This window comes from Thunnus albacares, chromosome 21 (genome assembly GCF_914725855.1).
Source record: "Thunnus albacares chromosome 21, fThuAlb1.1, whole genome shotgun sequence".
NCBI lineage: Eukaryota > Metazoa > Chordata > Actinopteri > Scombriformes > Scombridae > Thunnus > Thunnus albacares.
In genome coordinates this window covers 23,336,178-23,351,313 of record NC_058126.1, presented here as the reverse complement: position 1 = coordinate 23,351,313, position 15,136 = coordinate 23,336,178, and the positions used below count along the sequence as shown (strand labels likewise).

Here is a 15,136-nt window from a genome sequence, read left to right as displayed (position 1 = left end):
TAGGGGTATTTGAACACAAAATGAAGACTATTTAAGATAGGTGTTGCAAATAGGAAAAAGGTTAATGGTCTTCTTGCCTTAGGGGTTATTTCTGTTTGTTGATGAATGGTGCACATACTACATGTGAACAAGAACAGAGAGGTTTATGGTGTCCATTATACTGCTGTCTCTTTTTTATTGCATGAACTACTACTGCAATTTGGACTCATGTCTGGAAGAAATGTTCGCAAAATTCAAGTCCTGATGTTTTAACTGCTCCCCTAAACTGGCTGAGATACCTCCACCCAAAAATGTTCAAAGTGGTGATGGCAGTGAGAAACATGTAGAATATATGCGTGATGGAGTTATAATCAAATAAGGGGAAGAAATCAAACCATTAACACATGCAGATGTCTTTGAAATCATCCACAGCCTTAAACAAACACAAACGGCTGGATAAAATATTCTCCTCTAGGTAGACTGAGTAGCGCTCTTCATTTCTACTAATTTCTGTCCTATTTAACGGACACAACCCTGCTCTGGGACTTAGCCAGAGGTGCATCTCTCACCAAAACAACTACAGTGTCACATTAGAGTTCGGCCCCCTGGTGCTTTCTCAGCAAAAAACATGTGGCACTGCTAAAAATACCTACTTTTGAATCATTCAGGTCATACACTATTTAGAGAGCTCATGCATACTCATGACCCTATGCAAATATGTATCATCAGACTTTGACTAGTGGGGAATTCAGTTAATGGAATAACAGGAGCTGCAGCCACAACAGCTTTGCTATACTGTACACTAAAAGAACATGAATGAAGTAGCAGCATGCGGAGAAAATTAACTCTGATCAAAGTCTCTGTTATATGTTAAATCCCCTAACAAATCATAGTTTCAAGTTTGCAACTGTTTTCCTTGCTGGTCTGCAATGGTTTTATGTATGATTGCTCTATTTCATACAGTACAGGCCTTCCACTCACTAACTGGTACTGAACAACTTCAATTGAGTGGGTTGCAACAAAGTTTGAATGGCTAGACAGAACCCATATGTACTCACTTCCTAAAATGTACAGTCTAAATATATGGTGTGACCTTTGCACAATTTATTGAAAGCAGTACCACTGGGGTAGAAGCTATGAACTGCCTTGTGGACAACATAGCAACACACAGAAAAGAAAAATGTTACAAGCAAAAAAAAATACATACATGATTGTATTTTTTTGCTTTTAACATTTTTTATGTTCAGGATATCTGTATATATATATATCTGGTCATCGATCTTGTCAAAATTGCCCAGCTGTCTCAGCTCAAAATACTGTATTTGCTGTGTATTTCCAATGAAGAGCACAATGGCTATTGAGTGATGACTAAATGATGACTCACTGACTAAAAGTCATCAAGGTTATAAAATTAGTATAACAATCGGGAAACAAGTTCCACGTCTAAAATAAGCAGAACCTACTCTGCCTTGTGGCCAAATTACACTGGTATCATATGAAATATTACATTTCACAGAGTTTTTGCACCCTTAATCACCCAAGTCCATGCAAGTAATGTCACTGTTCAGTAGAGAGATGTGAAAGATGGACTCAGAAAGGCACACTGTCTTCTAGTACACACACACAAACTTATATATTATGCACTTCACATCTCATAAGAGGATACATATATAAGCACAAACACACACACACACACACACACACACACACACACACAGTTAAAGTACAGTAGAAATGTGACACACTCCTCCTGCCTTCTCCACAGAGATCTGTTCCCCTTATTTCCTGTAAAGCCAGCTCATTAAAGAAATATACACAACCTACATTCCATTTAATGTAATATAAGTCTACAATCTATAATAGTCTCTTTGGTTGACGTGCTGCTGACGTGCTGCAGTAAGCGTGTTGTTACTGGTAGCATTTTTGCTGCTCTCAACTCAGATAATTTTACTATATTCTTCATTACTGCAGATAATTACCTACTATACATGTAAACTTACACTAGTTCTGCTCAAGCACTCATAGTGTTCTCCTTCTTTTAGTGACTTTCTAGCTAATCCCACAGTTGGTTACACACTATTCAGATCTGCTAGCTACTTTAGCTTAGCAGTTTAGCTTAGTAGCTACCGATGGCTTCTCTCTTACAGTGACCCAACCAAACATTAGTGGTTGTCTCCCTGAGAGCTGAGAGCTCTAGAAAAGAAACTCTAAGTAGAAAGACTGCAAAGTGTAAAGTATCTGGCAATCTTTTTAAAGGTAATTTTCTTTAAAGGATCTTTCTTGGTTTTTGTTATTAACGAGGTGCAATTGTGATTTAATGTTTTGACATTTTAATCTCTCTTAAACTCGCGACCAGCTCGTAGCATAGCGTACCATGAAGATGTAAGTTCGTTATTTTTATGTTACAGCCTATAAATTTTTTAAGGGCAACAAAGAGATTTATACCTTGTTTTGTTGTGTCACAGTCGGCCATTTAGCCAGCAGCCTACGCTTGCGCACAATGACAAATACCTTGGTGGATTTTGGGAGACAAAACATAATTTTTCATCTGCTGAGGCGCTGTCCATGGTGTTGAAGGTGCGCTTGGTAGGTGTGCTAATCGGTGAAATAATTGTCCCCCATCCTGATGAAAACACCTATGGTATGTGCATAAGCGCATACATGTGCACGTGTATAAATGTGCAGTACACTTGAGGGTCCAGTTTCGGGGTTTAAAGTTATGGTCACCCTATTCTGTCTCTCCCTCTCACTCTCCTGCTTTCTCTTGCTCAGTGTATTTTATGCTTAGCTATTCCTCTACCTCCTTTAGTCATAATGTCACATGTAATAAATGAAGGTTATTTGCAGTGTTTGAGGCGAGGCTTAGTGAGTTGGAAGCGCAGCTCCACACCATGGAAACCCAATTGTTAGCTGCTGACATAGCCAGTCCCCAGTTGTCGATGCAAGCCAACCAGTGTAGCTCCTATTCCCCTGTAGCTCCCGAGCAGCTGGGAAGCCAGGGTGGCTGGGTGACTGTCTGAAGGAAGCATAGCCCTAACCAGAAGCCCATGGTTCACCACCAACCGGTTCATGTTTCTAACAGGTTCTCCCCAATCAGCGACACACTCGCTAGGAAACCAACTCCCATCATTGGCAACTCTATCGTGAGAAACATAAAGTTAGTGACACCAGCAACCATAGTCAAATGCATTCCTGGGGCAAGAGCAGGTGACATAGAATCCCATTTAAAACTGCTGGCTAAGAATAAGTGTAAAGATAGTAAAATTATTATTCACGTCAGCAGTAACAACCCCTGATTACACCAAAAGGAGGTCACTAAAATTAATGTTGAGTCGGTATGTACATATGCACAGACAATGTTGGACTCTGTAGTTTTCTCTGGGTCCCTGCCAAATCTGACCAGTAATGACATGTATAGCCGCATGTCATCATTCAACTGCTGGCTGTCGAGGTGGTGTCCAGCAAATGACGTGGGCTTTGTACATAACTGGCAGACCTTCTGGGGAAGACCTGGTCTGATTAGGAGAGACAGCATACATCCCACTTTGGATGGAGCTGCTCTCATATCTAGAAATGTGACTGAGATTATTAGTAGACCAAAACCATGACAACCCAGAGTTGAGACCAGGAGGCAGAGCTGCAGTCCTACACATTCTTCTCTGTGCTTCCATTAGAACAGTTACCCACCTAAAACCACATAGAAACTGTGTCTGCTCCCCGAACACGTAAATCAATTAAATCAAAAGTAAACAGGAGAGGAGTTATACATAAAAATCTAATAAAAAAATAACACCAACACTGCAATAGTAAAACAAAATAGAAGAATTAAACATTAGCTCTCTGTCACCTAAAGCTGTAGGCCTATTAGTAAATCTAATATCAGATTATCATATTGATTTATTTTGTCTTACTGAAACCTGGCTGTGTTATGAAGAATATGTTAGCCTAAATGAATCCACTCCCTCCAGTCATATTAATACTCACATTCCTCGAGACACCAGCTGAGAAGGTGGAGTTGCAGCCATTTTCGACTCAACCCTATTAATCAACCCTAGACCTAAACTTAATTATAACTCATTCAAAGCCTTGTACTTAGTCTTTCACACCCAACCTGAAAAACTAATATTCCTATTACTGGACTATATGCCATTACACAAAAATATCACTAGATGTCTATCTGATAGTGCTGTAGCTAAATTTCAGGAAGCGATTCCATCAGCATATAAATCAATGCCATGTCTCAATACAACAGAGGACTCCTATGCTAAATTTAGTCCCTTCCAAATTGATCATCTTGTTGACAGTGCTGCAGGCTTACTGTGAATGACACTCGACTCCATCGCCCCTTTAAGAAAGAGGATAATAAAACGAAAGAGGTTGGCTCCATGGTGTAACTCCCAAACCCGCAAATTAAAGCAAACACTGCGAAAACTTAAAAGGATATGGTTTCCTACAAAACTGGAAGAATCTCACTTAGTCTGGCAAGATAGTCTTAAATGTCCAATGTGTAGAATTTAGTGGCATCCAGTGGAATGGACTTGGCAGAAATGGAATATAATATTCATACGTACAGCCATATTTAATTGGAGTATAATCACAACAAGGATTGTGTTTTCATTACCTTAGAATGAGTCCCTGGTTCTAGAGAGGGTCTTTCATGTTTTTTGTGAGTCTCGAGGCCACTGTAGGTTCTCCTATACGCTTGGAAGGGGAGGGTGAGGGGAGGAGTATTCAGTTGGTTGTAATCTGCAATCTCACCACTAGATACCACTAAATCTTATATACTAGTCCTTTAAAACATATCAGAAGGCCCTCTGTCATGCCAGAGCCGCCTATTACTCATCATTAATAGAGGAAAATAAAACCAGCCCTAGGTTCCTTTTCAGCACTTTCAGCAGCTGACAAAGAGTCATAACGTTATTGATCCATGTCTTCCTATAGCTCTCAGTAGTAACGACCTCATGAGCTTCTTTAATGATAAAATTCAAACTATTAGAGACATAATTCATCACCTCCTGCCCTCAACAGGTACTGATTTATCCTCAAATACAGGAACCTTAGAGACAGCTGTAAAACCTAATTTAGACTCTTTCTCTCCAATTGACCTTCCTGAACTAACTTCAACGATTTCTTCATCAAAACCATCAGCCTGTCTCTTAGACCCCATCCTAACTAGGCTGCTTAAGGAAGTTTTACCCTTAGCATTTTTTTAGTAGATATGATCAATCTGTCTTTAGTAACAGGCTGTGTACTGTAGTCCTTTAAAGTAGCTCCATTGTAACACCATTGACCATCACATTCTATTACTGAGACTGGGCTTGGCCCTAAACACCTTAGAAACACATTATCTAATGATATAACTACTCTAGATGGCATTACCCTGGCCTCCAGCACCACTGTAAGGAATCTGGGAGTTATCTTTGATCAGGATCTTCAACTCCCACATAAAACAAATTTCAAGGACTGCCTTTTTTCACTTATATTGAAAAATAGTAATCAAAATTTCAAAAATCAGGCACATCCTGTCTCAAAAAGATGCAGAACAATTAGTCCACACTTTTGTTATTCCTAGACTGGGTTATTGCAATTCCTTATTATCAGGCTGCCCTAACAAGTCTCTAAAGACTCTCCAGCTGGTCCAGAATACATCTACACATGTAATGACAAAAACTAGAAAAAGAGATTATATTTCTCCCATTTCAGATTCTCTGCACTGGCTCCCTGTAAAATCCAGAGTAGAATTTAAAATCCCTCTCACCTACAAAGGCCTTACTGGTCAAGCACTACAGCATATTAAAAGAGCTCATAGTACCTTATTACTCCACTAGAACACTGCGCTCCCAGAATGCAGGTTTACTTGTGGTTCCTAGAGTCTCTAAAAGTAGAATGGGAGGCAGAGCTTTCAGCTATCAGGCTCTTCTCCTGTGAAACCATCGTCCAGTTTGGGTCTGGGAGGCAGACATCCTCTCTACGTTTAAGAGTTGGCTTAAAACTTTTCTTTTTAATAAAGCTTATAATTAGGGCCAGCCCAGGCTTGCCTTGGACCAGCCCCTAGTTATGCTGCTATAGGCCTAGATTCTGCCAGGGGACTTCCCATGAGCTCCTCTCTCCTTCTCTTCCTCTCCATCTGTATGCATTCATGTCCTATTGATTCATGTTACTAACTTGGCATCTTCCTCATAGTGTGGCTCTTCAGTTGCGGACCGCCTGCTGTCCCTGTGGTCCGGCTTGACGCCCACTGCTACTACTAATATTATTAGTCATATTTCTATTATTATTATTATTGTTACTGTACTTCTCTGTGTCTCTCTCTCCCCCTCCCTCTTTCTCTCCCAACACAACCGGTCAAGGCAGATGGCCGCCCACCTAGAGCCCGGTTCTGCTCGAGGTGTCTTCCAATTAAAGGGGAGGTTTTCCTTGCCGCTGTCACCAAGTGCTGCTCATGGGGGAATGCTGTGTCTCTGTAAATTAAAGATTACGGTCTAGACCTGCTCTATGTGAAAAGTGCCCTGAGATCACTTCTGTTGTGATTTGGCGCTATACAAATAAAATTGACTTGACATAATGGCACAATAAAGATTCTTTGAGGCTCATTACAGCACCCTGTATGCCGACCCCATGCACACAGCTTAGAAGTCACAAAGTAGTAGCAGTTTCATATGGGAATGCAAAATATGAAGTATAGCCGAGTTTAAATCATTACCAACAATAAAATAACTCACTTTTGATGATTTATGTAAGTGTTTGTCTTGATAAAATATGGTAACAGTTTGAGTCTAAGCTGCAGTGCCTCAGCAGGGAGAGGAGAAGAATAGTATGAGTCTGGGAAATATAGCTAAATAAATCATTTTAATTAAGACTATTTTTGGCACAAGATGTCTCTACCTGGGTGCTCAGCATTAAACTTGTGAGACCATCATCCCAACTATGTCCCAACTTTTTCTTGTCAGTAAACACTTTTTGAAGATTGTTACCCAAAATGTTGGACTTTTATGTGCTGCTTAATTGGGACTGAATCTTGTCAAAGTACCATAAAGTATGTCTCTCCAGTAGCTCTCATGTCCTGCCTCCAATTTGGAAGTGAACCTCTTTGTCGTCATATGGCCCCAGAAGACAAATTGGACCAGCAGAGTCACTTAAAGCACCAAGACCTGACAGTCTGACTCCTTACTTTCATCCTTAAAGAGAACAACACAGCATGAAACTAGAAGAAAATAGCATGATATGTGAGTAGAACTCAGATAAAATAATAAGTAATTCTAATCTAAATTCTTAAAGCTTTTGTAAGTATGGAATTGGATGTCCACAAAAATACAACAGAATGAATAATATTAACAATTTTTGCATTGATTATATTACGGATGATCCAGTTGAATAGACAGATTTGGCACTGTGACTTTATTTTCAGATACTTTGGGGTTATTTTACTTGACAATTAGGGCAAGATGAAGCAAACAATTCTGTTAATGTACAGTAATTTGATTACATACAGTCTCAAGGATCAATGTCTGCAATGTTTCCAAGTAATCCAGTACGTCATCATCGTCATCTTTTCAACAATATTGTAATAATACAGCTTTACACCATCTGCAGCTAACATCAAGTGTTGTTTACACGGATAAAACTTTGTAGTCATAAATACTTACTGTGGTGATTAATAAATTATTGTATGATTGCAATGTGAAGGTTGTAAATATACTCTTGTAAAAACAGAATATAGACTTAGACATTTGAATTCCAACAATAACAACAAATGTTCTACATCTGCATTTTCATCTGTTCCTCCTCAAACTGCCGGAAATAAGAGATACTCAAGATCAAAATAACACCCTTCAATCTTTTCAGCCCTCTACACTGGAGGGCTGTGTCACTGAAAAAGACATCTTACACAGACTTCTTATTACACAGGCCTTTCTAACACCAAAATCACTACTCTCCGACACATAAACCAAACCTCAAACGTCTAACACAAACTGTATTTTGTTCTCGGTCTGATTTAAGAAGTGAAGACGGTTTCCTACCACTTTGCTGCTGGGCGCGGTGTGTGCCATCCATGGCTCCATTGGATCCCACTGTGGAGATGGATGTGACAGGCTGCTAAAGTGGAGAGGTAGTGTGTGTGTGAGTGTAAGAGAGCGTCAGTGGGTTGCAAGTGAGTTTGTCCTCCTGTGTGTGTATGCGTGGGTGCTCATAGTTCATGTTCACGTGTCGGTGGGAATGCCATGTATGGAGATGGGTGTGTGTCAGGAATATTGTATGAGAGCTGTGGCGGGGGGAGTGTGTGGAGTGTATGTCTTAGTCCCTATTTAATCGAGTGTCCCCTATAGGACATGACCATAGTTATAGAAGCTATAAGTGTCGCTAAAGTGTGTTAGTGCATCCAAGTGTGCAGTGAGGCTTAAAACAAGTTTTCCTCTATACATCTCTATATTCAGTTGTGTGCTCAGCTCTTCACGCCTTTCTAAACACTGAATAAGACTCACAAGTCAACTTGACTGTCATGAAACGAAAATAAGATGTTCATTGATTGTTGCTCTGTCAAAAGGAGCTTCCTAAGTATAGATATTTACATCTAAAGCAGCTGGTTTATTTACATTCTGGCCGTTTGTGTGTGCACAAAGTAAGAGAAGTCAATAATCTGGAGCCAGCCTGAGTGAAAGCAGCTTGGTCTTGAAGCACAAGATGTAAAAACCAACATGTTCAGAAGAGGAAAATGGGACAGTGCCAGGAGTCATTCCAAATGAGAGAGAAAATCCGCATGTGTTCATTTTCAGGGTGTCAGATGTTTTATGGAACATTTAAATTATTCAGCCTTGTTTGCCTTGCAACATCTTCTTCTCTGCTCCTCTGAGGGATTACCGAGGCCTGTCATCACACTACCTGATGTGGTGCTGCCATCTTCAGGCCTCAGCTGGTAATACAGCTGCCGTGAGTAATATCCACTGAGCAGTTGTTGTCAAGCATGTGTCACATAGATCAAAGAGTATGGAGGTTTGAAGTTGAACCTCACAGCTCAGTTGTAGATTTAACTGATTATTTGTCTCTCTGTAGTTGAAGACATAGTGATCGCTGAAATCAGCTGCTGTAGCCGACTGAAAACCAGGAGACTCTTGGTCTCCACAGGAGGGTCAGAGGGCAGGTGGGAGCGATTCTTTGGGGAAGTTATGGGATTTAACGTCAGACATAAAAAAAAAAACATCCTGCTGCTTTGATCTTATTATGGGTTCGTGACTTCTGCACTCAGTTTTCTTTCCCACATTACCCCCAATTGTTTTATGTTTTAAAAAGACAAAAAAAGAATAGATGCATCTCATTTTGTGTTTTTCCATTTTTCCCTTAACTGTCTATAATTGTCTATAAATAGCAGTCGATAGCATTTGGAGACACAGCTGGTGCTGTTTCCTCCATCTGCACTGTAACATACTGTAACACACACACACACACACACACACACACACACGCACACACGCACGCACAGCCACTAGGGGTTATGTTGTGACCTTGCCAGCTGCACCTCACATGCTTAAGCATGATTGCATTAGCTTTATATTTATATAGATTGTGTTGCGTCATTAACTTTGGATTATTGTCTGTTGATGTTCCCATTCTTACTGAAGTAGAAAAGAGGGCAGGATGGCTCACTCACACCATGTGAAAGATTGTTCATATTCCTCTGTGTAACTCTGTGTAGACTACAGTCCTAACAGAAGGATTAAGATAAAGAAAGAAAGCTGACAATTTGGAATTAAAGGACTTCATCACTGGTCTCCATGTTAAACTAAAGTTTTTGATTGCATGCCATATGGCCTACAAACAGATTCTCTTGCAAAATGAAACTTATAATCAAATGAAATTCTCTAAAGACCATCATTTAAGTTTTTAAAAGACTGTAAGTTTGAGTCATTCAGTGTTACAACCCAGTTATTTTGCACTGCAGGCTTCCAGGAGGAAGATATTTTATACAGTCGTTTTTTTTGTTGTTGAGTCAACACTCACTTTAATAAATATTCATGCAGGTGAGAAAGCGCGTATGATACGATGATATTCAGGCACAATGAAACCACAATACAAGAGGGGAATTCTGACAAAACAGATTGTCTTTCATACAGAGGAGATTACATGTGAGAGGAGGAAAATCCATCCTGATATCTTGAACTATAAACTAGACAAACCCAAGATAATTGGAAGGGTAGAGGCCCTCAAAAATCCAAAACTCAGGTTTTATCCTGTCACTACTTTAAGATCCTCTCTGACAAAAGAGAATATCCAGTCATTCATTCATTTGGAAGTAAGACAAGAAAGAGGACAAGGTGATTTACAACAAGCTGAGTTGTAAGATGACACAGTTTTAGGGATGTGAGATGTCATCTTTGTCAGACGGCTGAAAGTTTTGAAGTCTACGGCACGTTTCTTGCAATGAACATTTCCCCTGCAGTTCGTCACAGTCACATGAATCCCAGAAGAGACATGGGCTTTAACAACAAACTGATTAATCTACAGGGAGCTGATTAATGAGATGTCAAATTGGCATTCAATCTGAGACATCACTGCTGAATACACACGCATGCACACACACACACACACACACACACACACACAGAAAGGCTTAAGTAAGTAAGTAAGTAACTCTAAATAATGCTCTGGAAGACTCTTACTCTTCCTAAAAATGGCCCAAAACTGAGTTCCTCTTTCCGCACAAGTAGAAAAGAAAACTTTCCCAACAAAACCACCTTGTTTGTGCAACCACTGCCCTCATTATAACTCTCATCTGTCAACATTCAAAAAGAAGTTTGAGTCAAGGTTCATTTTTACAAATTTGCTAAATGTGGCTTCTTTTGAGTGCAACAAAACAACCGCCTCGGTTAAGCGATGAAGTCAGAGCAGACTTTTCTTCCTCCCGTACGTCCCATATGGTCGCCTCCTCTGTGTCTCCTAAACCGAGTTACTTTGACAAATGCTTTTTAAGCCCATGTGGTGAAGTAACACAGGTGGTGGGTCCAGACACAAATCATTTTTCAATGTGAGAATGGCAGCCAGCAATTTCACAACTCATCAAAGCCATCTATGAGTGTCATTAAAGAGTGCATGCATGCATTTCTTAAAGCATATGGAATCACAGTTGACATTTATAATTATTGTCAGTTCAAGTTATACACTGCCTCCTTATTTTTTGCACTTTACTGCATATTCTATTGCATTGAGCTATAGGAAGCACCATAACCGTAACCATCTGTAACCAGGAGATAAGCATATCAAACAAAACTTAAGACAGAACATCTACAGAGAGGTAGAAGCTTTTAAAGGGCAATTAGCGTGAAAGAGGTGATGAGTTAGCAGCCTATGAGGGAAGAAAGGAAGTGACTGCGGAGGGAAATGGGAGTTGGAGAACACAGGCTTGTGAGAATGAAAGAGCTGCTTCACAACATTTCCCATACGTCCTTTCTCTGTTACTCTCTAAGTCAATTACTGGTAATAGAAATGCCGCCACGCCATCCTTCATCATCCTCTCATCAGAGCTCAATCAATCTCATTGTCATTTACTTGAGCTGGTGTTACAAGCATTATCGCCCCAGGAAGGCTTGTCAGATTACAGCGAGTGAAGGAGCTAAGTGAATTATGCTAACATACTTACATATCTCTCAGAAACCACCAAGCACACAAATATTCTTTGCGTTAAGAATTGCGTATATAAGCGCAGACACACTTTCAGTACTTAACTCTCAAGTTCAGAACAGGCTAGACTGCAACAGAGAATAGAAAAAGTCTGACGCCAAAACATTTCAGTAGCCCAGAAAAGCTCAGACAGTGGAAACCGTCCCAAATGACAAGCGCAGCCTCTCTCCATGCACAGCACACCACACACTCCACACACGAACTGCGTCCTACCTGTGTGACTTTCTCTGTGACGTTGTGCGTCCGGTCGATGAGTTTGCACGGAGCTATGATGTCCATCTCCCCGGAGGGCAGGGCGATGAGTGGGTCCGGTTTGAAATCCACAAAGTTGAGAGTGATCTGAGGGATTTTGGAGATGGTGCGGTACCGCATGAGGTCTGAGTCTGATGTGGAGTTCAGTATGTTGGACTTACTGTTTACTGCACCTGCAAACACACACACAAGTCAGATGATGAGGTAAAAACCACAGAGGATAATAGAAAGAGTCCTCTGTTCTCCACCATCTATGTCTCACCGGTGCTGCTGCTGCCCGGCCGGACGCTTGCTCTCCGGTTCTTTCGGTCCCAGTCGGGCCTCATGGCCTCGATCTCGTCCACGGAGGAGGCGCGACGCATGCTGTGGAAGCTCTCCCGCGAGCGGCTATGCGACAACGTGCAATTGGAGGCCGAGCCGTCTGGGTTGAGGCTGAGGCGGTGGTGGGGCACTATGCAGGGCGATGACTGGGTGTGGGGACCCACCAGGTGGGCTCCGTGGGGAGGAGGAGAAGGAGGAGGGTGTACAGGAGGTTCAGAGCCCAGTAAAGTGCGCTGGTCTTCCTGGCGGTCTTCTGGCCAGCCTTGTAGTGCTGACCTAGGAAACAGAAAAGGACATAATGTTTATTGACGGGATATTATAGATCTGGGAGAGCGGTTCATGTGGTATTTAGCCTTACCAAACCCATCTCCTTAACATGTCCTTGTCAAAAGTCATCTCTGAGGCCTACCTGTTTCTACTGATTTGCTCCTGGTGGTCCGGTGGTATGGATGGGAGGGGCAGGAACTCTCCCAGGCCTAGGGACTCGTGACTGTGGTGGTCTGGGTGCAGCGGCAGTGGTGTGGCAGTGGGGATGTGACCGGCCTCTGCGTCGTCCAGAGACACTTTACTGTTGGACAGGGAGCGCAGCAGGGGAAGACGCAGCTTAAAGCCTCGTGGACGACCTGGAGGGTAGATGGAGGGTAAGACTCATTATCTGTAGAACTACAGGTGGATGTCCAATAATGAAGTGTGGTAGGAAGGAGAGCAGGGGAGTGAAAGGCAAGTGTGAAAGAGATAAACAAGTAGAGATAGAATATAGGAGGATAGTCTAGATAGGTCATGCTAGGAGGGAAGGAGATTTGAGCGGGATCATGCTAAGTCCAATAGATTCAAAAGTCCTCTTCAAAAGCGGTCTAAAGGAATCTGGGACAGTAACATTGATTAGATTTTGGTTTTAGCCACAAAGTTAAAAACTCTGTTTGACAGACAGACTTGGTTCTAAATATCATCATTGTCCTACTTCAGATACTGTTCCACTGGGTTATCCCTCCGGAAAATTAAGTGCAGAGTCCATGAAAAAAAGCATTTTGATAAAACTGATCTGACACAAATATGGAGGAACGATTCACAGAAATAATATTACTTATCAGGACCACCTGGCCTTTCTGCAAAATGAGATGAACAAAATGATCCAGGTGAATTACAATGACAGACGTCACCTCTCACTGACTGTACATATTAAATCCACTCAGTTATTGAAAAGGTAATGTAAATGAACAGAGAAGCATGGTGAACTCAGATTTTAAGCATTGAACCAGTCAAAAAATGAATTCTCCAGAATGGGCTGTCAGTCTGGACACATGATGTACTTATAGATTAATGCTATCATATTAACAGCTACTGCCATGTATTATTTTCTCCATTTGTTCCGACAATTTTCTGAGCTTTTCATTAATTAATTGAAACTAATGAAAAACATGCTACGTTTAATGGTCCAATATGTGGGAGCGGGAAAAGTGAACAAGACTAGAACATAATTTGAACATTCAGGTGAAAAGTGTCAAGCAAATGTCTGGTAGGTGTCTTAAACATCACCAGATCAGCATAGAGCAGAAAACAACAACCAGAGAAACAAAAAGAGAAAACAGCATCGAGCAACTATGATGTTAATCAGCAGCTACCGGTGACGAGCCAAGTGGGCAGGCGGTGGTTGAGCTCCCGGTTGCGGTCTTTGATTGTGTCCTCTGACATGACCTCGAAGTTGAGGATGAACATGATCACCACGCCATCCTCGTTCTTCACTGGGACCACGTCCACCATACACAGGAAGCACTGACCTGCGGGGCAGAGAGATAAAGTTCAGTCAGATCCAGAACCAAAGGTGTAAACTGGGCTTAAACATGGACTTCCTCATTAATCAAAACTTCCTCATTAATATCATTTCAGTTCAGTTTTTTTTCATTGCTAAAGTCATCTAACTGCAGTTGCTGATTCTTTAACAATGATGTAAAGATATCAAGATGTCAAACTAAGAATGCAAGCTTACATGCAGTATTACACAGAGTCACTTGGACACACACAGTTTTCATTCTCTCTCCTTATTACATGTGTATCTGCACTTGATCAGCTCACCACAATCTTCAGTACAAGGCCGGGCATGTTTGCTAATCTGACACACGAGTGCTAAAACAGCTAAGTAAGTGCGAAATTAGACCACATATGGCAGTAAGTGGCTGGGAGTTTCCTACCAGGTCTATAGACCTCAATACACTGTACATAACAACAAGACTGGAAGACAGAAGAAGATGCTGCTCTGGTTCTGACACTGGGAATTTAAACATTCAAAAAGTCAAAGATACACATGTACGCGCACACACACACACACACACACACACACACACATACCTTGACACAGGAGAAAGACTTTGTCATCTTAATTTAAAACATTGACCAGACTGAGAAATTCATACAGGAGCAGATAAAGCAACAACTGCTGAGAGTGGAAGAGCATTTGCTACATTTTTAACATTCAACATGGATTAAACAGAAAGTTCACAGGTAAATGTAAGAGTTTATGTCACACTTTTCAGCACTGAAATCCTCATCACATTTTTTTCAGTACTCTTTCAGTACTTTTTTCAGTAACTTTGTTCAGGAAAGATAGTTACCTCCACTACTAAAGTAGTTAGAATAATTTAATAATGAGTAAAATGCATTAAGAATGCCTTTAAAGCAAATTTTGTGCAAGACCAGTATAAGACAAATAACCTTTGACATATCCAGCATCCATTTCCTCAAATTACACATCATTTAAATTAAAATTTAATCTGTCCCTCTGGAACTCAGCCTTGTCCCACTTTGCCTGGTAACATCAACTCTGCAAAAAAAAAAAAACAAAGCTACAACAACATGCATCCAGTATGCAATGTCACAACAGCTTTTTGAGAATTTAAGAAAGCCATTTAGCTTT

General features: G+C 41.0%; 1 protein-coding gene across 6 annotated transcripts in view; it reads right to left on the bottom strand.

Annotated features, from left to right (window-relative positions):
• kcnh2b (potassium voltage-gated channel, subfamily H (eag-related), member 2b) overlaps positions 1 to 15,136 on the bottom strand; it is a 245,252-nt gene that overhangs the window by 97,544 nt on the left and 132,572 nt on the right. For all 6 annotated transcript variants that reach the window (XM_044339371.1, XM_044339376.1, XM_044339374.1 and 3 more), the window contains exons 3-6: positions 13,848 to 14,003; positions 12,635 to 12,848; positions 12,167 to 12,501; positions 11,866 to 12,077 (exon numbers count right to left, since the gene is read on the bottom strand). In XM_044339371.1, the coding sequence (XP_044195306.1) occupies positions 11,866 to 12,077; positions 12,167 to 12,501; positions 12,635 to 12,848; positions 13,848 to 14,003 (917 nt within the window). The remainder of the gene's footprint in view (positions 1 to 11,865; positions 12,078 to 12,166; positions 12,502 to 12,634; positions 12,849 to 13,847; positions 14,004 to 15,136) is intronic.